General features: G+C 39.2%; 1 protein-coding gene and 1 long non-coding RNA gene across 3 annotated transcripts in view; one reads left to right on the top strand and one right to left on the bottom strand.

Moving 5' to 3' along the window:
* Nucleotides 1–29: 29 nt before the first annotated feature.
* Nucleotides 30–2,493, top strand: LOC117957317. Of its 2 annotated transcripts, none has more exons than XR_004659471.1 (2): nt 30–164; nt 2,432–2,493. It is a non-coding gene; the product is annotated as an uncharacterized LOC117957317 (long non-coding RNA). The 2 variants fall into 2 exon arrangements; XR_004659472.1 differs by having other exon boundaries at nt 2,429–2,493.
* Nucleotides 2,494–8,676: 6,183 nt separating this feature from the next.
* LOC117957312 (solute carrier family 45 member 4) overlaps nt 8,677–24,201 on the bottom strand; it is a 42,203-nt gene continuing 26,678 nt past the window's right edge. The window contains exons 4-16 of the mRNA XM_034892966.1: nt 19,512–19,700; nt 15,191–15,370; nt 14,755–14,945; nt 14,488–14,674; nt 13,386–13,841; nt 12,797–13,068; nt 12,539–12,700; nt 11,776–11,875; nt 11,469–11,549; nt 11,265–11,395; nt 11,028–11,096; nt 10,774–10,925; nt 8,677–10,432 (exon numbers count right to left, since the gene is read on the bottom strand). Of these exons, the coding sequence (XP_034748857.1) occupies nt 10,255–10,432; nt 10,774–10,925; nt 11,028–11,096; nt 11,265–11,395; nt 11,469–11,549; nt 11,776–11,875; nt 12,539–12,700; nt 12,797–13,068; nt 13,386–13,841; nt 14,488–14,674; nt 14,755–14,945; nt 15,191–15,370; nt 19,512–19,700 (2,348 nt within the window). The 3' untranslated portion in view covers nt 8,677–10,254. The remainder of the gene's footprint in view (nt 10,433–10,773; nt 10,926–11,027; nt 11,097–11,264; nt 11,396–11,468; nt 11,550–11,775; nt 11,876–12,538; nt 12,701–12,796; nt 13,069–13,385; nt 13,842–14,487; nt 14,675–14,754; nt 14,946–15,190; nt 15,371–19,511; nt 19,701–24,201) is intronic.

The raw sequence follows: 24,201 nt of genomic DNA, 5'->3' as shown, positions 1-24,201 counted from the left end.
GGCACACAAGTGGGGGAGAAGGGGAGAGGAACTCGGTGAAGAAATATCCAGGTGCGGCAATGGCGATAGCTCACAGCATGGCCACACTTACCATCACAAGCTCTCCCCTCTCTACTGCCAACATGGAACAGTCCTCTTAAAGTCAGCTGACCCCCTTGACACCAGTGAACACTGGAACAGTCCAGAGAGAAAGCCTCACAAGAGTGATGGATAAACAGAGACTGAGAGAGATTTGGAGGCTGGAAAAAAAATTACAAAAAAAAGATGTCCAAAATTCTCTTTTTGATGAAGAAAACATCGCTTCACTGGCCACCTCCCTTTTGTCCCCCTGACCTTGCTTGGATGTTGTGCTGAGACTTGTGAGAACAAATGATGGACCACATAGGGAAGGTTTTGATGTGAAACTAATGAGCTTGTGCTGTTGGAGGAAGCTTATGCTTTATTAAATTGTGATGTTGAAAACAGAAATGTCCTTAAGGCAGGATTAAAAAATATTGAAAGAGCTTGAATTACTTTGAGTCTACCAACTCATGGATTGGATTATTATGAAGCTATAAGAGTGTGTACAGAGTTGAAATTTGGTGTCTAGGCCATATGAAAGATACACTTGTAAAATCTATTGCAATCCTATACGCCAGCTCAGATGTACATTCTTAATAATGTTCAGTTTTACTTGAGACTGTCAGAGAGATATAAATTCTTGTGAATATTTATTAGTAAGCTTGCCAAACTGGACCAAACTGAAAGGTGTTTCTAATGTTGAAGGGTGTTTCTAATGTTTTGTCATTCACAAACAAGTGGGGGAAGAATATTAGAAACAAATGTCAATATGATGCTTTCCAGTACAACATCACCACTAAATACTCAAAGGTTTTGCCTCATGTAATGTTCTTTCTTTGTCTAAAGTTAAACTTTTTTGTTAAATATTATTCATGTTCATATTCATATACGCTGTAATTAAAGCCACGTAAGCCATGTAGTTATAAGAGTCCAACCAGGGACCATCATTACATGTTATAATCCTGTCTGTTTTACTATGTTTCCTGTCTGGATCTTTACTGTAACCTGTCCAATAAATGCAACATTCAAATGCAAAAGTGGTATTTGGTTTTAACCAAGTAATGTGGCCAACTTCTGACTTTTTAAATGGAAACACTTTATAGTGTGCTGTCTTACTCTTTCTGTAACAATGTTTGATCAGTGTTGCTATGTAAAGCCAAAGTGAAGGTTAAAAAACATTCCGAAATAATAACGTCAACGACATTAAAATGCTGAATGACACAATGAAAGAGTTAGAGAGCAAAACAATGGAACAGAGTCTTGAGTCTACACATTAAATAAGCTAGCAGCAAAGTTCTCTTTAGGAGGTATAAACACTCCTAACAGTTAGTCACTCAAGTACACAGTGAAGCTCTCTTTGTTTATCCTTTTACAAGTGTCTAAATGGAGGGGTGTCGTCAGCATCACACAAAACTTACATCTCTAAAACACTGCCGTTGAAGGCAATTATGAAAAACAAACCCACTAATTGAGTTCAAAATGTTCCAGAAAAAATATTTCTTCCAATATTTAGTTGCAATTAAGACATTTAACTGTGTTTTTTTACTGTGAAGTATAATATCCAAAGATAAGAAAACATGGTATTATCATGCTTCTTTTTCATTTAGACAAACATGTCAAAAGAACATAAAAAGTAAACCAAATTTAAAGAATGGTACTGATGGCACTAACAAAACTTTCAATTGGCATCAAGTGTCACTCTTAAACAGTTAAACTATGTATGTTTACGTAAATAGGCAAAATATTTCAGCAAATAATGTTGTGTAAGAGAAAGATTGAATAAAACAGCTTGAACAGATTTACAGCTATTCTGATTTGTTCCATTAGAGGACAGGGTCTACACAGCAGAGTCTTACCCAGGTGTTTTGTAATAGAAATTGCCCTGGTAACTAATCAAATATACACCTCTTAAGAGTTTTTCATAGAGAGATAAGATCTGATTCTGGATTCCACTCCAGAAAAAGTGACAAATTATTGATTTTTTATCAGCTAAACTAAGATGTGGTACATATAATAAGGTTCACTCTCAAAAACGTTTTTATTGATTATTAGAGAAGATCTGCTCAGTTTCACATGTGTCAGTGACAGAAGCAATAGGAGTCATTATATTGAGTGGTATTTCCCTTTAATCACTCCAGAGGGGCAGCAGGTCATTACAGTTCACTTCACGTAATGTTCTGGCCTTGTAACTTTAGTCACATGACAAGCAAACACATCACACACACACACACACACACACACACACACACACACACACACACACACACACACAAGTTTCAGGTTCCTTCTCTTGTTTCTCTGTGACCCCAAGAGAGAAATGGGAATCTAAATAAACAAAGTTTTCTGATCTTCCCCTTCTCGTTCTCAGCAGTCTGACCACACGGCATCATGGGAAACCAGTCGGCTGTTTTGAAGTTGCTGAGCTAAGATGTTTTTGGCCTGGAAATAAGTTGAAGTTGTCCTGAAACTGCAGACCAGCAGGTTATTTCACCAGCAGTCATGTGACATGATGACATAAATGTAACACTCTCCAAAGATATGAAAGACTTTATTACTTAACCCCTGCAGTGCTAAAACCCTTACAGCAAATTTTAATTTATATTTAATTTATTTTTAATGAAGACCATGTGAGGTCAGAATTTTAAACCATCATTCCTGACTAAATTAAAGTTTTTAATAAAACTTTTGTCTTTGTTCTACCTGGGTGCCTGAATGTGTTTTCTTTTATGTTACCAGTATTACAATGGAATTAAGAGGCTGCACTGGGATTCTAAACATTCACTGGTAATAAATTTAGAACATTTCTGTGAACATAATCTCCATCCTTCTGAACATCTGCATCCCCTCATACTAAACTCTACAATGAGAGTATAAACCCAATGCATAAAATGCCAACTTTCCATTAAATGTGTATTGTTGATGAAAATTGTAAATGCAAATGCAATTTTCTTAAAATGTTTGCCTCCCTATTGTATTCTAAATTACATTTTTCGTCTAATGTTGAAGGTACATTGGTATAACTATATTCAATGCAACTTTTATGAATCTTAGTGCAAGTATAATTTAATTTTACTATGATTTATGTGTTAACCTAAGATTGCAACTGGACCCTTTACTGGCTCTAATAGTCGACCGCATAGCCTGCTGGTGGCTTTGAGAAAGCTCATGGTGAAAATTGCTTTTGAACAAAATACAACGTAATTTTTCAGTGAAGGATTTATACACAGATTATCAACATGACTGCAGAGTTGGTCATTCAACAGGCACAGCCCCCTCTCAAATGTCAGATGACTGGCACAGAGAAAAAGAAAATAAGAAATTTGTAGGGTCTGGGCTGTTGGATTTCACTGCGCCTTTTGATATCGTTGATCACAATTTGTTATTAAAAAAACCTGAAATTCTGTGGTTTTGATTCAAGTGCAATACTTTGGCTGGACAGCTATTTAGGAAATTGGACACAGACTGTGTACTTTAATGGAAGTTTTTCTGAGGTAAAATCAGTAAGTGGTGGAATTCTACAGGAAGCTGTCTTGGGCATTTGCTTTTTTCCATATTTACCAATCAATTACCTTAAACTTAAAAAAAATGCAAAAATGGCGATGTATGCTAATGACTCAACAATGTGGCGGCATCCACAGCTTAGAGGCTTACCAATAGAATGGCTGCCAGCCAAACTTAGCCCCGCCCACAACAATTGAGGTTGGGAAGTTCGTTCTGGACTTCATGCGTTGTGGAGCAACTATGCTCGAACAAAAGCTGTTTGTGCCAATCAAATTGTCAGGACGGGCTTTGTACGATGATCAACAGATGATCAACAATAAAGGATATTTACCACGTCACCAAACAGCGCTTGTAGATGTGTAAATTCCACCATCGCGTCCGTTATAGAAAAAAATCACAGAGCATTCATTTTAAAATCCTCAAACGGCCTGTCTCAGCTCAACTCAAAAAAGCTGATGGTGTCGCTGCAACTCAGCTGTTGACTAGAATCTGAGTATGACGACATCAGGCTACCTTACTAAAATCTTAAATGAGAAATTGCAGTCGGCATTGGAATAGGTAACAAATACTAAACTAGTTCTTAAAGTAAAACCACAAGCAATGTATTTGGAGAAAAATATGTTGTTTAATGAACCAAAATGTAATTTATATGTTGAAGGTACGGCATTTGAACAGGTAGAAAGGACCAAGCTTCTTGGCGTTATAGTGGACAGTATATTATCCTGGTCTCTACATATTGATGGGGTAGTGAAAAAAATGGGGAGAGGTCTCTCAGTTATGAGGAAATGTTCAAATCTTCTCCCTTAAATTGCAATGGTAAAGGTCATTAAAACGATTGTAGGCTACTATCCCATTTGGACTATACTCTTCAGGGTTTTGATCAGGTGTTGCCATTTCAACCATAAAGAAATTGCAAATTGCTCAGAATAAGGCCGTAGCCGTTTACTACGGTACCCATTCAGATCTAGTGTTGATGCAATGCAAGGCTGGCTATCCATTATAAACAGGACTACAGCACTAGGCATGCTGCCGAGGGCAGATTCACGTTACCTAAGGTGAGAAAAAACTAATGGAAAAACACCGAAGTATGTAGAGCCGTGATTAATTGGAATGCAATGCCTAGTCATATCATTCAAGAAATTTTCAATTAAAAGTATTACTTAAACAACATTTGCTAGCTGAGCCGGCCCCTGCATTTGCTAATACTCAATGAATGCTGTCAGTCTCATTGAGGGTTTCATGTGTGCTTTTGCTTGGTCTGATTATCAGTGATCAATGTCTTAATCTCATCTCTACATTCTGTGAAAAAGTAAATAAACAGGTCCTGTGTTGTGTTGTTATGTCTTGTTATCATTTTGGTTGTTTTTCTTGCAGTGATGCACTGAATGTTGTTGTGTTTGGTGGTTGTTTAAAATGTATTTGTGCATGGAAATGTATAGCTGCACAAGTTTTGGGTTGACCCCAGGAGGAATTGCTGTGGCTTTGGCCCCAGCTAATGGAGATCCCAATATGTCAAAATCAAATCAAGTCCCTTCTTGTTCTTTCATGCTTAAAACTGTTAAAAAAATGAAAGGAGCCATTGTTGGTTTAGTTCTGAACAGATTTTAAAGGTGCGTTCAATACAGTGTTCATCCAGAGTCCTACATATGAAGGCTCAAGCATATTTACAGAACATAGAGATATATACAGTCTTTATATAGAAAACAAAACTACTAACAAAAATAATCATCTTTTTTATAGCAGCAAAAGAGAAGAAACTAAAGAGAAATATGTATATTTACATCTTTTTTTCAAATAACAAGGCATATTATATATATAGTATACTGCGCATACTTGATTTCCCATTCTTTAAGTATTCTTCTTGATTTAATCTCTGTGAGGATCTAAGAATATAGGCATCTCTCTCCTCTGTTATCAACAGTTTACCAGAGGCAGAGCCACACACATACACACACACACACACACACACATACACAACCTGGCCATACACTGAGTATGGCCAGGTTGGATTAACTGCATGGCTGCCACGCTGCTGCCACTGACAGCTGCTGGTTTGGAAGATGAAACAGCATCACCACGTCGCCACATTCATTCAATGATTGGACGGTGGTGCCAACATCAGTGCCACTGAAAAAGTGCAAAGGCCAAACTCTCATGTGTGGCTCTGCCTTAAAATTGAAACAGATACTAAAAAAAAAAATAAACATTTTCTAATTGAGTTAAAACAGGAGAACAGATACAATGACTTGTACATAACCTTCGGTATTGTAGCTATCGATTCCAGAGTTAAGTGTAAACCACGTGAAGCAAAGAACAGAGTACAAGAAGCCAAAACAAATACTGAGATTTTTAACACATTCTTGCATTACATGACGACCGCACACACACGCGCACACACACACACAAGTCCGCTCCTCTAACATCTCCCGTAACGGCAAATAGAACAGCTTTAATTTACTCTTTTGGAAACTATGTGAAAAGTGACAAGAAAGTTAAAAAGAAAACAGTTATTTTTTTGTCTTCCTTTTGCAAAACACTTCAGTTTTTGTTTTTTCTTAACTTATGTGCAAGTTCTGTGCAATGTCTGGCTTGTTGAACACCAAAACAAACATTTTTTCAACTTAAATCACTTCACATTCATTGACTTTGTTTGAAACATTTAAGTCACAAGATGGAATCAAAGAAAAGGACTCAATCTCCCAGCAGACCATGCTGCTGTCTGAACATTCCAGAGTCTGCTTTAAATAAAAGGCTTGGGACATTAAAAGGAACACGTTGACTTATCGAGACTTTAGCTAATTCACTGTACCCTCCAGAGTGAGATAAGTCCATACAAACCCTTCTCATTTTCATGCGTGTCATAACTGTGTGACACACCAACCACCAGCCTATCTTAGGACAGATCCCAGAGGTAACTGGCTCCAACTAGCCTACTGCTCCCAATAAGTGACAAAATAACGCCAACATTTTCCTTTTTACATGTTGTGATTTGTATAGTCACAGCGTGTACAAATAACAAGGTCACATGATACACAGCCTTCTTGTAACTGTATACGTAAATATGTAAATAGGAAAGTGTTGGCCTTATTTTGTCACTGGGAGTAGTAGGCTAGTTGGAGTGAGTTAGGATCTGTGGTAAGCCAGGCTGGGGGGGGGGTGCGTTAGAGTTACGACTCGCACAGAGATGAGAAGGGTATGTATGGACTAATCATTTAACTCTGGGGGATACAGTGAATAAGCTAAAGTCCCAATAAGTCAACGTGTTCATTTAAGAACAAAAAAAAAGAAAAGACTATTGTATTGGAACAGAAACACTCAAGTTGCACTTCAAGTATTTGAGGGCTAGAGTTTCTCGTCTGCACCTTTAACAAAGTGTGTAGCTCGGGACGACACGCATCTCATCTTTCATCCACATGCATGTTGTGTTGAAAAGAAACAAGATGTATGGCGTCTGAAACTTTACTCGTAAATGTGCAAAAGGTTTAGAAGGTCACATGCCTGTTGAGTGTGTACTGCCCCAAACCGAGAACAATGCTTCAGCTTTAAGAGTACGTGTTGGTTTTTCTTCACACATTTAAGTTTAAACAAAAAGATACAAACATCCAGCCATGCATTAGAAATACATCCCTGACCTATTAGGACAATAAAGAATGGAGCGTGAGTGATTTGTACAAAGTCCTACTTTGGTGTTTCACACATGCATATTGCTGTTGTTACATGCAAACCTCCAAAATCTATTTTTTTTAAATCTAATAATCCAGAATATTTTATTGCCCCAGCGGTTACAGAGCCATTCAAATCTCTGGCATCTGTTCATCCTCGTCTCCGGTCATTGTCCCATCCTTGCTTTTTTTGTCCCAGCACCACAGCCTGAGCAGGATTCAATCCACGAAGTAAAATACTCCCTCTCTCAAGCCTTCCCAGAGATTGACTAAATGTACCTGAAATTATGGAAGAAATCTATTCTGCTGGAAACAGGATTCATTGCTGCACCAACACCCGACCAAATAAAACTAACAACCACATCATCAGTCAGTAAATTCTCTTCTAAAACAAAAAAAGAGCTTCTCGCTCAAATGCTGTAATACATATACGCTATAAAGAAACGTTCTTTCATCAGTAAATGAAGTCAATGCAATTTCGCATTTCGATTCTTTCAATTTGCTTGTTTCAGCTGATTGAGCTGAAAGGAAAACTGACCCATATCCACATCCTCTCACCTGACAGATGCAGGGAAACAGCCGGGTTTCACCGCCAGAAACAACCCTGCTCTTCCTGCACAACCCTCACACACACTCCTCTCCCCAGCTGATTAACAGAGGCCATTATTGCAACAAAAGATCTGATTTGTTAGAAATCAAGACACAAGAACATCTTCAATATTAGTTTTCTTCCTACAGTCCAAGTTTTTTTTTTGTCAGCTGTTGAAACATTCCAAGATTCAGTATTCGTAAAAGTTTAGCTTTAATTTATAGAAATTGCATGTGTTTTAATAAAATATAGTTGTCTCATCACCGTGTAAACCGGGTTAAATTAAAGCTAAAGTCAACAATTTCACTTCCTCATCCACCGTCACGCTTGCTGCCCCTTGCCCTCATGGAGTGTCCCCCATCTCTTACAACACTTTAACTAAACTAACTGAAGCTGTTCGGTCCAAGAAATAATATATTCAGGTCAGCTCGCTGGCTTTCTCTGTAAATTAGTAATTCATTCTTGATATATTGCAAATGTGTAACAGTTCAAACTGTGCTTTAGTTTAAACATTTAAAAGAATACTTTGGCAATTTTGGAAATACGCAGACAAAAAGATCAATATCATTCATGTCTGTATGCCGAATATTTTTACAACATTTTTTAAGTGAAAACATTTCCCCAGCCCTTCTTTCATCCCTGTATCTTCTTCTATGTCCATTCAGCGTACAACACAGATGTAATGAGCATCTAAAATACTACATTATACATATATTTGGCCCATTACAGTGGAACCAAGACACCTAAACCAGGAGCGTAAATCGCCCACTAAGACTCAAGCAACAAGCGTAAACTATAGGCCACTAGTTCTCAACACAAGAATAATTTATTTTGCCTCTCTTATATTGTATATTTTTCTTTCAATATACCTAGCATCCACTCTAATACTCCTGTGTCCCATTCCAGACTCTTGACGATTACTGGTAGAGTTAATGGATCCACTGGAAGCCCCGTCCTGCTGGTGACCTAAGATGCATGAATCCAACTCCTGAAGAGGATTTTAAAAACAAGGCTTTACAAACTTAATGCTGTTTAACACTCTTTCAAACAATGGCTCAGCTAATGTGCAGTTAGTGACTAGCATTGTACTAACAGCATTTTCTAAAAAATAAAATATAAAAAATAAGCAAGAGAAAGTAGAAAGTCAGCATCTCGCTTCTCTACTTCTCTAGTGTTTGGTTTGTCTCTTCTCTGCTCCTCTAACATGCAGCATGTAGGTTAGCCTAGATTATTTAAAACAAAAATAGGTATCATTCTGGCCCCTCAACAAATCATGAAAATAATATTTGGGATTGTAATGCCCTGTATACTGCACATATTGCATCAGCGCTTATTCTTTCCTGGAATTTCCCTCAATACACATCTGTGTTCTTGACCCTCAATATACAGGCAACTCCTGAGCAGAGCCTATTGTCAACGTTGCCTTGGAGCAAAGGCTAAATTAAAGACTTCAGGACTCCTGCCATTGGAAGGACAGCAAAAAAATGAAATAAAAAACACTCATTTGCAATCCTTCTGGGGACGTAAAAATCGATAATTTTCTGCCAGGAACCAGGCTTCGGACTCTTAGTTTCCGAAAATTACACTTCCAAAAGTCTCGAAGTCTTAAAGCTACTGTCGCAAAGTCCAGTGGAATTCCCCCAAATCTGAGTGTGCGATTGGGTTTATTTTGGTGAAACGTCAGCAGACACACACACTCTCATTGATCTCGCTTGCATCATCTTAGCAAAGATTCAAGCTGATCCTACAGCGAGGAAAAACTATTTTCAGCATTTTTGAATGATTGCAGCTTCGAGGACTAATGTTCATCAACAATGTTTTCGATTGCGTAACCCCAGATAAAGAGGTGTGTGTGTGTGTGTGTGTGTGTGTGTGTGTGTGTGTGTGTGTGTGTGTGTGTGTGTGTGTGTGTGTGTGTGTGTGTGTGTGTGTGTGTGTGTTAGTCCCCTGAAGTTTCCTGTCCAGGTGGCTGCTCAGTAGCACCTCCTAGAGGCCCTGAGAGACAGAGACAACTTTTCCGTTAAACCTTGACCAATGGATTATTCACTTCTGGACAACCCGGATGGATCAGTCAAACGTCCGTGGAGGCTATATGTATGAGGCTATGTGGTAGGAATTTCTATGATGGCTAAAAACAGCACTGGGACCTGAACGCGTTTTTTTGTAGAGTAAGTTGGTCTGGTGTGACACTGGTCCCACATCAGATAAAGTGTTTTTCTTCAGCAAATCAATAAACACCAAATCAGAAAAAGCCTGTAAAAGCAAGAACAGAAACCTAGAGTAGACCAAGTGCACACCGACGGCCCTCCTCTCTCTTCTTTGTGTCTGTAAACTCCAGCATGATGAGGACGGGGGTGTCAATATGTCTTTCCATCAGTGAACGTTTCAAAAGTGAAGTTAGTTGGTTCTGCAGCAACAAGTCTGTTGTCTCAAGCCAACCAATCACAGAGAAGACTCATTCTCTGTGTGACAGGAAGAGATGGTGGTGGTTGGCTGGCCCTTCTTGTTGAGTTTCAGGAAGCTGGGTTTTTCTGTAACCACTGTAACAGCCACTTCGTCAGTGTTGGGATTCTCCAGCTTAGTCAAGGACCGTTTTGAAGCTTTGGCGGATTCCCCATCCCTGTCAATCATGTTAACTGTTAGGCCTGTATACTAGGCTTAAAGGAATAGTATGACAATCTGGGAAATATGCATATTTGCTTTCTTGACAAGAGCCAAAGGTTGGTTAGCTTCACTTACAATTAATACTGGAAACAGTCAGGCTGTTTCCCTGTTTCCAGTCTTTGTGCTAAGCTAAACTAAGCAGCTGCTGGCTGTAGCGTCATGTTTACCGTAAAGACATGAGAGTTTTGGCGGTCTTCTCATCTAACTCTTGGAATGAACGTGAATATGTGTATTTCCTAAAATGTTAAAATATTATTTTAATCTCAACAATAGATTAGGACCAGGTGGTTTTCTCACCCGTTAGGGGTCGGGTAAATGACCAGGAAGAGGGCGGTCAAGAATCCGAGGAAGGAGCCCCCAGAGGCCACCATGGGAATGACACGGACGCTGCCAACAGCCTCCACGACAGCACCCAGGGCTGAAGCCACCAAGATCTGACTGATGTACACCTGCAAAATAACCAAAGATCATATAACAACACAGTCCTTTCTGCATACTATAGCATAGAAACTATGCCACAAAGACTTTATTAAGACAAAATGAACACTCACCTGGCAGGATAAGATAGCACAATCTATGCCAAAGCCTCTCCGGGAGTTACCAGGACTGTGCCTGATGTACTGCAGGAGACGGAGACAATTACTGTTAACTAAAAGCTTAATATTAGAAAAATATCTATCTATACATATTAAAAAAATATCTATCTATCTATATGTATCTATCTATCTATTAATTCTGGAACTATAAACATTAACTTAAATACTTTCATCATCAAATTATGTCAGTACCTCTTTCATTTCGTGATACTGTCCCAGCAGAGCATAAGGACAGTAGGAGATACTCATGGAGATGATGCCCATGCTGCTGATCATCACCATGGAAACATACACATTAGGAAAGATTGCCATAACAGCAGTTCCTATGGAGGGTAAAAAAACCACTTACTAGCCGCTCACGTTTATTTTTGTTATATTTTGTATTGTGATTCATACCTATGGCAAATGCAAGCGTTCCCAAGATGTAGATGACCTTAATGCTGAGGTCAAAATTGTCAAGGTACTTCTGAAGGATAGCTGGAAAATGTGGATGAGTTGATTGGTTAGAAAAAAGTGCACTTTACAGCCAGAGATCTTGTTTTCTTGAAAACAGTTAGCAACCCAATGTTGAGGTGTGTACGCATGAACTTTTTTCCCTTTGCTTTTTAGAGTCTTGAGCTGCCGTAACAAGAGAATTCCCCCAGTGTGCAATCAATTAATTATCTTATGATACAATGTGCATTCCTGTGTGCTTGTTTGTTACCTGAGCATGTGGCAGCAGTCATGGCATATATAACTAGTCCCCAACATCCCATCTGAACTCCTTTGTGATAATCCTCCAATAAAGTAGAGTTTGCAGGAGCCTGAGAGAGACAAAAACAGGCTTAGGTTTTAAGTGTGCTGTGGATTAACTAAGGCAGAGGCTGAGTTTAGTTTAGCTTGAACCTGCTGTAAACAGCTTGACATGAGACATACAAACATCAGAACAAGAGACAGTTGAGATTGGAGATTTTGTAATGCAGCAAAGAACAAGTTTCCAGGTCATCCCATTCCCCGGTCACCTCAAAAAATCCCTTCATGTGACCTCATGTACTGTGTGTTGCCCTGTGCATCATTGTGATCATTGTGTTTTTTGTGTTGTATTCTTGTTTTTTCTCCTTCTCATGCTGTATCGGATCCTGGTAAATTTAATTTCTCTGCGTGAGTCACCCCAAAGGGATAAATAAAGCTAAGTCTAAATCTAAGTCTAAAGTCTCTGAGTCCAAATGATGAATAATCTCACTACATTTTGTATTGTCCTTTATCTATTTCTGAAAGTCTACATTTCTACCTTGGCTTGGACAAGCCATCACGCCATTAAAGTAACTAAACTAAAGGGGGATGTAGGGATATGTATACAGCATATAGCAGCTAAACACACACACACACACACACACACAGACACACACAGACAATATATATACACAGTATATGCATGTGTGTGTGTGTGTGTGCGTGTGTGTGTGTTTAGCTGCTGCTTCACGTACAGTAGGATCTCCATGGTAGATGACTTGTCCCATGAAGTCAGTGAAGAAGACAGCCTCGGCAATAATGGAGAACCAGGTGAGCAGGTGACAGGCACACAGGCGCAGCAGCTCGGGAGGCATCTTCAGCATGGAGAGCCACAGCAGCCGCACAGTGGTCTCAACCTGAAGACAGGGCCAAGAAGAGACACTTAAGATGTTGATAAGAAATGACGGGGCTAGGTTGTTGTCATGGTTAAAGAATAGTTCATTTCTCCTGACCTCTCCTTCTTCGCTCTCTGTATCCCCGCTGGAGGAGTTGGTGTTTCCGCTGCGGTGTCTGTTTCTCTGCCTGTGATTCCTCCTGTGTCTGGCCTCCACTTCGTACAGGTCGTTCATACTGCGAGACGGCTTGATGATATAAGCGGCATTGGCCCGGCGATAGCGGTAGCGATTGCTCCCAACTCTACCATAATAGGAGAAGGTGTAGGACGGCTGGCGGTAGAAGACGTGGCGGTGATGGGACTGCCGCATGGGGGCTCCAGTACTGGAAGCTGGAATAAGAGACAGATTACGGATTAACATTAAGTGATGGTTTACTCTTGTTTAGGTACTTTATTGTCACATACACATACATGTAGCAAAATTCATTCTCTGCATTTAACCCATAATGTCCACTCCTTTTGGCAGGAAACTGCAAGGATTATCTCCACCTTGACGAACTAAAGTTTTCTAGAATCTCCTTAATGACTCCTCAAAGTTGATGCTCCTAAAAAATGTAAATACGACATGGACCCATTTCTTTAAACAAACTACAATTGTACAAAAGTTAAATTTAACACCAGAATAAACAATAAATGAAAACACCAACCTTTGACCATCCCAGCGCGATGTGCCTGTCCTTTAGAGCTCAGCATGTTAGTGCCATCCCCATCAGGATTAGTTACAGTGGCTAAGAGCCGCCCGTTTAGTGTCCGCTGCTCATTGAGCTGGTTATTCAGTAACGCCTCCTCACCTTCGTCATTTTCCATTTCCTGTAGGAAAGCAGAGAGGCGGGAAATCCTAGGGGTGGTAGCGTGTGTATGGTGTTTGTTGGTTTGGAGCAGGTCTTGACTTCCTGCGCTGCTGTTGCGCCTGATGTTGCCAAACCGCGGTGGCGGAGTGCTGCGATTGGCATTGAAGAAATTACCACTCGTAGGGGGCGAGCCGTGATAGGGCGAGAGGCGGTCAGCGAAGATGGACGGCTCTATTTGGCAAAGAAACAATGCTTCGTGGTCCATGTGGTCGAGAGTGGCATCTGCAATGGCTAGAACACTGTCACTCTTACCTGGAGACAGACGAGGGGAGGGCTGATTAGTTTAGATGAGGAATTCAGAGAAAAGGATTAACAAGTTGAAGGAAACCAGCCAAAACCATCGGCAGTTTGTTATTCATTATTTTGATTTGTTCATTTGTTTTTCTGCGATCAGTTTGCTGCTTACCAAGATAGCTATTATATGAACTGTCAGAGGCTAATGTGTTGCCAATTCAACATTGTAAGAAACTGTTGGACTTAGTCTTTTTTACTCTTCTGTATGTTTACTAGATACTTACTAATACTTACTTACTTACTAATACTTACTTCTTATGTGGACATTATTATTTAACTAGTAATACTAGTCTATACTTTAAGAATCCACTGTTACTGCATTAACTCATTTTCAATCTCATTCAATACTGTAGCTTTGGTTGTTTATTATATATAATCTTTTCCTAAAGGTATATCTAATGTAACAGCTGGGATAAAAGCTAGCCAAAATATCTAAATAACAACAAAAGTAGGGTCATTGCAACCTTTCCTCCCTCCTTAAGCTTTGGAAACAAAGACCACCAGATATTCCCATCCTACAATTACTTTTCTTTTCCACATTTTTTTAGATTTGAAGAGGTAAACATACAGATTTTTCAAAAGATGCAGGAGTCTGTGAACCTACTTCTCACAAGCTCCATCTCTAGGAAGTCCATATCCATATCCCCCCGCTCTGAGAAGTTGTCTCCACAAGGGTCATAGAGGTCATAGCTGTCCATTGTTTCATCCTCTCCAATCAATTCCAGCTTGGGAGCGGGAAGTCCAGTCCTGCCATTGGTTGATGGTTGCAGTTTAGTGCGATCTGGAGTCTCCTGGTGAGAGTACAGAAAACCAAAGTCTTACGTTTTTTTTCTTCTTTTTTTATAAACTAAATTAAACACACACACACAACCTGCTCCAGCCTGTCCTGTTGGGGCGAGTACTGCTGCTCCTCGATGCTGAAGAGATGTAAAACAACAGAGACGGAGAAGAGGACCGCAGCGTAGAAGAACAGGATTTGTTCCTGGGACTTGAAGATGACTCCAAGGAAGGTGTGCGTCCAGTCTAAACCTCCAAGGGCGTAGCCAACTGCACCACCAAGACCTGCAACCATTGGACAAAAGTTTAGACATACTGACATAAGCAGAAGATTTTGTGCAATCTCATTTTCTCTTTCAGTGCTTGGTTATATCAAATTTCAACACATTCAACTCAGATACGTTGTTATTGGCAGAACAACAAATTATATTACAAAGTATAATGTTTTGTGTGCAATAAACCTACCATTGCCATATTGAAATCCTGTGAAAGTTATATGTGTGTGTGTGTGTGTCAGATGTCAGTGGTACCCGCTGAGGCAGCATGGATGTTAAGGGCCATGTCTTGTTCCTCCGTGTCTGCCACGTCTAGCAGGTACGCTCTGATTGGTCCCTCAGTTGCATCCGCAGAAAAGTCCAACACCACCACCCCCAGCACAGTAAGAACAATTCCTATTGGTTGTCTCCCCTGCTCATCTCCCATGGCCAAACCTGACAGAAGAAAGACATGAATGGACAAAGTTTTTTAATTTTAAAATGTGTGTTTGTTGTTATTATACAACAAACAGACAGTGAAAGCTGTTTGATTGTTAAACGGATATACAAAAAAAGAGATGTGGATAAAAACAAGTGTTTATATGTAACAGGTGTGATAGATGTAGGCATAGGAATTGTCCATGTTTAGATTGTAAAGAGTCAGTTTTACCCACAAGACAAAATAAACATAACTAGTGGTATCAAGCCATCTTAATAGTTTATTTGTTTGTGGAGATTTTATGATATCAGTCACCATTAAGGTGGATAATTGAGAACACATGGTCTATATTTATATGGTTGAAACCATCCTTTTAATGGTTTAGGGACTTAAATAATTTCTAATGTATGCAAGGGTGGATGTGTGTTTGATGCAATGATGGTTAGAAAAAGGTCAATAAATAACAGAATAAAAGTTATAATATTATCACAGGTGTAAAGTGAATACATACATGTACATTTTTATTTCACAAATACATATTTAAGTAGGAAATGTTATCACTCTCTACATCCAGACATAAACATCTGGAATTGTAACAATTATGTGACCCGGGTCAGAGCTGCACATGTCATCAATAGCTGATTATTGAGTCACAACAGCTGCACAATAACATACACAAAGACTTACACAAAATCGGTCCCTGCACATTTCCAATACTGCTTTGCATCATGTGTGTGACCTTGTGTTTCTCATGACAAAAACAACACCGTGTGAGATGTTAGCGGTGTGTGTGCGAAAGAGTCTCTCTTTGAAAGAGAAAGAGGGGGGAAGTGTGACGCAGCATGACTTTACAAACTGTAATCCATCCAACGATGGGGAAACAAACGTTCATAGAAGGAACAGCAGAGAGAGTGTGTGTGTGTGCGTCTGTGACAATGGAGCGGCACCACTCACTAGCCAGGCAGACAGGAAGTGAAATTTGATTGGTGGAAAGAGGGAAGCAAACAGGAAGCATTTCCCTGTGAACTGCCTGCTCCTGTGTTCCCATGTCAACACACACACACACACACACACACACACACACACACACACACACACACACACACACACACACACACACACACACACACACACACACACACACACACACACACACACACACACACACACACACACACACACACACACACACACACACACACACACACACACGGTACTACAGCTTTCCAATGTCACTCTGTGTTGTTCACACACATTCATATACACAGAACCATTGAAAAGTACTCTTTCTCTCTCTTATTCTCTCATTTCTCCCACACAGTAAAAGGTCACTGGTCTTTTCCCATGTCAACCCCGTTGACAAGGTACAGGCACACGCATGTGCACACACGCACATAAACTATCTTTGTGGGGACCCGCCATTGACCCGCCATTGACATAATGCATTTCCTAGCCCCTTAACCTAACCTTAACCATCACAACAAAAAGCAAAAACCTTAACCCTTACCCTCACCCTAACCATAACCTAATCCTTACCCTAATACCAAGTCTTAACCCTCAAACACCCCTTTAAAGTTGTGGGGTCCAGCATTTAGGCCCCACAAAGTTGTCAAGACCTTACAAGTATACTGAACTCCCAGTTTTTGGACCCCACGAATGTAGTTAAACAAGAACACACCTGGGTGCCAACCTCTGTGCAGAAGAATGGAGGTGGAACAGAAATGAACTGAATGGAACAGAATAGAATCTGCTAACAGAAAGCAGTTCACACAGCTCTCCTTTATGGGTTTTTATAACTTCTTTGACAATTCATTTCACTTTGTTCTATTAAGAGCACATTTAAAAAGGCCCAGTCGGCTATTGTTGCACTGCACATTACATTTGCTATTGTAATAGCCATAGAACAACCAGTATATTTTCCCACTCTCAGTATATAATTTTTGTTAAACTAATGTTAAATTAAATGATCTAAACAAACACAATAATTCAAGATACTATTTCTGCCAGTGCTAAATTGTGCAACCCTAAAATTTAAACCATGTAGGCTCTGATAATTGAGCACAAGAGTGCTATTTACGCCAATGAATCAATATAGATGTATACTATTAAAGTGGCATGTGGTTGACTTCCTTTTGTGTGATTTGATACACAAGATACATTTAGAGACAAAAAGATTAAATTTTTTACAAATATAGCACCAGCAGAGAATGTATTTTAAATTACATGAAAATGGGCTTGACCTGGATTTGAAAACATAGATTGTTGCAAAGATCATTGGAAGTGTTGAATTCAACCCTTGAAATGATCTTTGCAACAATCTATGTTTTAAGAGTTTTTAGAGTTCACGAGTACAGGAAGGATGTACAAATAGCTGCTGTCTGCAACACCAATCAGCTTAAACGTCTGTTTGTCACCATCAATTAATTCAAATACACGCTGATGACATAAATCTTACACTGGTGTAGTCTTTGTGTTGTTGTGTGTGTGTGTGTGTGTGTGTGTGTGTGTGTGTGTGTGTGTGTGTGTGTGTGTGTATCTATAGACATACGATTCATGGCATTACAACCGGAACTATGCCAATGTCGTTAGCCCAGACATCAATATCTGTGTGGCATGATTTACAACTGATCAATTTGATTGATTGGATTGGTTGAATGTGTCCTTGGAATGACGTTTGGATGACGTAATAAACTCACATTGAGACTGTACGAGGTACGAGGACACGACTTTTGGGAAGTGATGCTCCACTTATTCCAAGAAGAAAGCCGTCCTGTTCTTTTATTTGCTTTGTGGCACATGTGCATTCTGGGTAAAACAACAGCTTCTGCACTGCCAGAGGCCGCGATAGTCTCAGGTGGTTTAGAAAACAGCCTGGCACAAAGTACACTTCTTTTAGGCCAAGTCACTGTAAATCTCTCCCTTTTTGTTTATGTTAGTTTTGTATGTACGTTGATGCTGGGACAGCAAAAAATTTGACTATTTTATTTGATTATATGTGAATGTTCTCTCTCCTCACATGTTCTATTTCGTTGATGCAGACATGGCACCCCTTCTCTTCATAGTTGTCAAATTCATCCACCAACCCTTATAGGTTTCCTTGTACCAGCTCTTAATTATGCGGTTATGGTTTTAGACTGCTTTGGGACTTTCTGTGACACACTGAGCCCCATTTTCCTCTCTCTTTCCATTTGTGTGCATCCATGTCCCAGAAACGGTTTTCACTAACTTAGTTCTGGGGGAGCTTATTCCCCGGAGCCCAGCAGTTTTCTTTGTATAAGAATGTTACCTAAATCATGGTTGCAGCTGTCGCTGTGGTCATGCTCTGCGCCCCGCTATGCCCTGTTACACCCTGCTACGCTCTGCAGTGCTTTGCTACGTCCTGCTATGCCCTGCTATGCCATGTTAAACCCTGTAACGTCCTGCAGTGCCCTGTCACGCCATGAACTACTACTACAATGACTATTCCTAGTCATAGTTCAGCAATCTTTATTGGGACTGTAATCGCCACTGTTCATCACACCCCCAACCGGCACCGTAAGACACAGCCTACCAAGAGCCTGGGTCTGTCCCAGGTTTCTCCCTAAAAGGAAGTTTTTCTCACCACCAGAGGTTTCTCCCTAAAAGAAAGTTTTGCACTAAATGCTTTCTCTTGGGGGAATTACAGGAATTGTTGGGTCTTTGTAAATTATAGAGTGTGGTCTACACCTACTCTATCTGTAAAGTGTCTTGAGATAACTCTTGTTAGGATTTGATAGAAGTACATTATTGGGAAAAACATCACATTACATAAAGTGTCTAGAATTGGAATAAAACTACAAAGTTACTGCCATTTTTGCTCTCTATGAAAACAGTGGCTTTATAGCAACAACTGTTTACTTGACTCAAGGCCTGCCATTAGGGACTATGGACAGGGGGGAAACATTTACAAAACTGGGCCCCCCGTCCACACACAATCCAGCACCATAGACCTTTGCATGGGAGGTCCCATTCAAGGTTCCCCTCCCCCCTTCCACGCTGGACCTATTTGACTTACAAAATTTCAGGAGCTGAACAAGAAGCCAGAAATAAACTGATGACTGCTTTGTCTTCTCTCCATCCCTGACACACATACATTAATCGTTTTAAATTTAAACAGAATATACAAACTGAATAACTCACCTATCAGCGATCCATTCAGAAAGAGTGCCACTCCTAACAGGGTCCCTATACAGAGAGCCAGGATAAACGGCCTCCTCCTGCCCCATCGCAGAGTGCAGCGATCGCTGGCCGAGCCGATCAGAGGAGTGAACATGAGACCGAGGACCGGACTGAGGAACCACGTCAGACTGTAGTACTGCTCTGGAAGACCTGCAGAAAAACACACAGAAAGACAGATATTAGTTATGGACAGTAATTTAGACAGGTAGAGAGAATTGTGAAATATTAATCCAAGGATTTTCCGCCACATTGAGACCGATGCTGAAAGTTTAGCAATAACCAACTGAGATTTGGTTTTCTGACATCCACCAGGGGGTGCAAGTAACAACCTAATTGTAGGCGTGAGAGACATCTTTCTGAATTTGATTGGTTTAAATTAAACAGATTTTTTTTGGGGAATCAGACTTTAACACTTTAACACAAAAAAGGGGATATGCATTCATGCACGGGCATGAACTGACAATGCACACCACATTTAATACAAAACCACTCAATAGTGTTGAATTAAAATATTGTACTTTGAAAAACCTAAAAGATTAAACATTAATAAATGATGTAATAGTGATGTTGAGGATGACGTTTCTATAGAATATTCCTTAATTTCTATTTTCTACCAAAGTCAAACTACATTAAAATCACTGTCTGGTTAACATTTAGGTTTTAAAAGACAGAGTTTTTCACTTTTACCAAAATTATGTTAACAATATACTGCTATTGTCCTGTTCATTTTTACATAATTTCTAATACAAAAACAATTCTACTAATGATAATAATGTAGTTGCAATGGTGTGTACAGCAACATAAATTAACCTCTGTGTTTGTGTTGTCACCTCAGTTACTAAAGTGTTGACCTGAGGTTGACTTTTTCAGCAGTGTCTATGAAACCACACTGAAAAGAAAAACGAGAGAAAGCCACGGCAACTGTATGCAACATGAGGCTTTATATCAGGTCTATAGAGCGTCTGTGTGAACAATTGGCCTTGGATTTTCACACAAAGGGAAGTGATCAAGTTTCTTGGGCTTTCTGTGACAGAACAAAAACATCACCAACAGTATTTTGTCTATCTGGATTATTGTGATTATCAGCTTATAAATGCAAAAAACTAATTTGTGAAGCTTTTTTTAAAAAGTACAAATCAGTTTTTCAGTCTTGTCAGTTTCTACTGGTACTTAGACACAAAAAAGTAATGACGCTCATAAGATGTAAATAAAAATGATGCTGGCTAATTGTAGCAACAACAACAACAACAAACATAAAAAGGGACATTTCTTTTAAAGCCTTAGTTGAGTGTATTAAATTCAACAGATTTCCTGATTTACATGAATCGGACTTGACCTTAACATACACTGTTATGTGCATAAGACTTTGTAACTAAGCACATTTTATTAGTTTGTGCCTCAACTTTCCATCACCGGAAAAGGATTACCACAGGATACAGAAAACACACATCGCATGAAAGGATCCCAAATTAGGATGGATGAATGGAAGGAACATATCTTCAACTGTAAGCACACACACGCATACACACACACAGGATGCAGCAAAATAATGGAAACACATACTGTACACTGTTCAGTACACATTATTTTCAATAGCATTGAACGATATCAGACAACACCTTGCACACACAAACCTGTCATCAACAAAACCACTTCATAATTAACTTCTCATAAAACTTCATAAGTCTTTGTTATAGCAGGAAACACACCGTTTAAGCATACACACAGCTTTACAAAAGAAGTTAGTTCACCAAGCACATTCACATTTGCACAAGTGACCGGAGCTAAAAACAGACATATGATAATATGTTCTATTATCACCAACTGAAAATAGAAACCCAGATTTACAAGATTCAAATATTATAGGAAAGACCATTATAGCAGTTGTGCCATAAAACCTAAAAACTTGGTACCTCACACCTTCAAATAATTTCTAAAAATACATCATGAGGAGGTAAACTATATCAGTAGCACTTGTGGAAAATTATAGAATGTCAAGTAAATTCAAGCTTTTTATTAACTTTTCCAACTAGTTTTGTTTGACATTAAGACCAACTTCCATGATTGCCTCCAATTTTTCACACCAGCAACAGCTGACCAGGATCAGATTAATGGGGTATGTTTTGTGTAAAAGTCTTTACTTTTAGCTTCTTTTATGAAAATAAAAACCCAAAATATTTTATGAAACTGAACACTTGCCAATTTGCCAAGATATTTTCTAGTCGGTTGTACATTTATGATAATGAATCATCACATAATAAAACCAGCTATCCCCGAGTCATTACACAAAATAACATCAGAATGCGCCTTTGGACAAACTATTTCACTGAGCTGCTGAGAGGAAGAAATAACTGCAACTGGTATCTCATGTCACTTCCCCGTCAGGTTTGAGAGCCAATAACACCAGAGGCTCGCCACTCAAATGGTTCAGCTCCTATCTGTCAAATAGGAGCTTTTCCTTGATTGATTGCTTGATTGGTGACCTCTCCTCATCTCTCTTGTGGGGTACCACAGGGATCCATTCTTGGCCCTATTCCAATTTCTTTGTATATGCTGCCTTTAGGGGCAATTATAGGAAAGCACAACCTGTCTTTTCATTGCTATGCAGATGATTTTTAAATCTATTTGCCTATGAAAGCAAATGACAGTGTCGCACTAAACTCCCTGCTTAGTTGTATAACCGATATTAAGTTGGGCTTTCAAACAACTTCTTAACTTGAATGAGCTAAAAAAAGAGTGTATTATTTTCTGTACTCCGGGCATGCAGAATGGTCCAGCTTTAAGTGTCGGTGCTCTGGCATTATACACTAGATCAGCTGTCAAAAACTTGGGGGTTACTTTTGATTGCAGCATGAAATTTGATAAGCAGATCAGTAATGTTGTTGAAATTAGCTTTTTCCAGCTTTGTCTGCTGGCTAAAGTTAAGCCTTTTCTGAGCAGGCACGACATAGAAAAGGCCATTCATGCTTTTATTAGTTCAAGGTTTGACTACTGTAACGTTCTCTGTGTTAGTCTGAATCAGATGTCCATCTCACGCCTTCAACTTGTACAAAATGCTGCTGCTTGCGTTTTAGCGAATACATTGTACAGACGTGCACACATCACTCCCCTTCTCTACTCCCTGCATTGGCTCCCGGAGCGTTTTAGAATAGATTTTAAGATTTTATTGTTTGTTTTAAAGCTTTAAATGGTCTCGCCCCAGACTATTTGTCTGAAATTTTAACTTTGCGGGAGCACAACCGGTCATTGCGGTCCTCAAATCAGTTGGTTTTAGAAGTCCCAAGTTCCAGGTATAAACGGTAGGGTGATCAGGGTTTTGCAATTGCTGCCCGGAGACTCTGAAACAGGTTACCCCCTGATGTTCACATTGTTACAGATTTAGCTCTTTTTAGGTCCAAACTCAAAACATTTTTGTTTAGTCTGGCTTTTAATACGTAGCAGTGGGGTGACAATTTCATTCTTTTCTTTGTAACCATTTCTGATTTTACAGTTTTTTATGTTGTATGTCTCTTTCATTTGTATGATGTGATTTAACTCATTCTGTTAAGCACTTTGGATTTGCTGTAAAGTGCTATATAAATACTATTTTTTGATTGATTGATTGATTTTGATTAATTTAAGATGAAGAGGAGGCAGACCGTCTTTTAGCGGAGTGAAGTCAGCTGAATGTCAGATAATTAAATCAGGGCTTTATCGTTGTCTCACTGTCACTTAATGCGGCTCCATGAAGAAAGAAAACAAATATATTAAATGCCATTTGGCTGCCACACTATCCTCATCATGTAGTCAAGCCAAGAGAGTCAGACACTGAATAAGTCTATCCTACTCTTGATAATATCTCTGGCTGCAGTTTGAAGGTGCACCAGCCTCAGTTGGCTCAAATAATGACAATAGCTCTGCTTAAAGTTTTGTAAATGCACCTTTGAACAAAATGATGCCTCAAACAAAGTGCTTGTCATTTACAAATTAAAACATTTACTAATTTTACACTCACACACACACACACACACACACTTTATTTAACTGGGACAATGCACAATATATGTATTGCACCAGATATAGCTAAAGTCCAACGTTCAAACCAGAAACAAACTATTAATCAATACTATACTGTAGCTCCAATGAGTTATTATGTATTTTAAATTCACAAACATTTAATTTATCAAACCTTCATCAGTGGTTAAGTTGCATTTCTCATCTGGCAGTCATAAAAAAAAGGTATTTGTGTGTGTATTGCACTCTGTCAAAAGCAAAAGTAATTGCAACTTCAACAGAGTATCCCTTAAAGGGTTTTCAAGTCATAAGTGTCATGTGTTTTATTAAACCTACAGTGATCCCAACGGAAGAGAGTACAGATTGCTGCAGATCAATATGAGGATGATACAGCTGTGAAACCGAAGATCCAGCTGTGTGTTTATCCTCAAAGAACAAAATATATGGAAAGATGTAAGAAAGCTGCAGAGACAGAGAGAGTTGATTGCAGCTAATTTGATTGAGAAGACATTAGGCTGTTATACATTTACAACACATTTTTACTTTTCTCAAACAGATCTCTGTAATGGAACAAACATCAACAACCGAGTGCCATATTTAATTACAAAGAACTTATATATATATATATATATATATATATATATATATATATAAATAT

Source organism: Etheostoma cragini, chromosome 14 (genome assembly GCF_013103735.1).
Source record: "Etheostoma cragini isolate CJK2018 chromosome 14, CSU_Ecrag_1.0, whole genome shotgun sequence".
NCBI classification, from domain to species: Eukaryota; Metazoa; Chordata; class Actinopteri; order Perciformes; family Percidae; genus Etheostoma; species Etheostoma cragini.
Note: the sequence above shows the minus strand (reverse complement) of the source record. Positions and strands in the feature narration are given on the sequence as shown.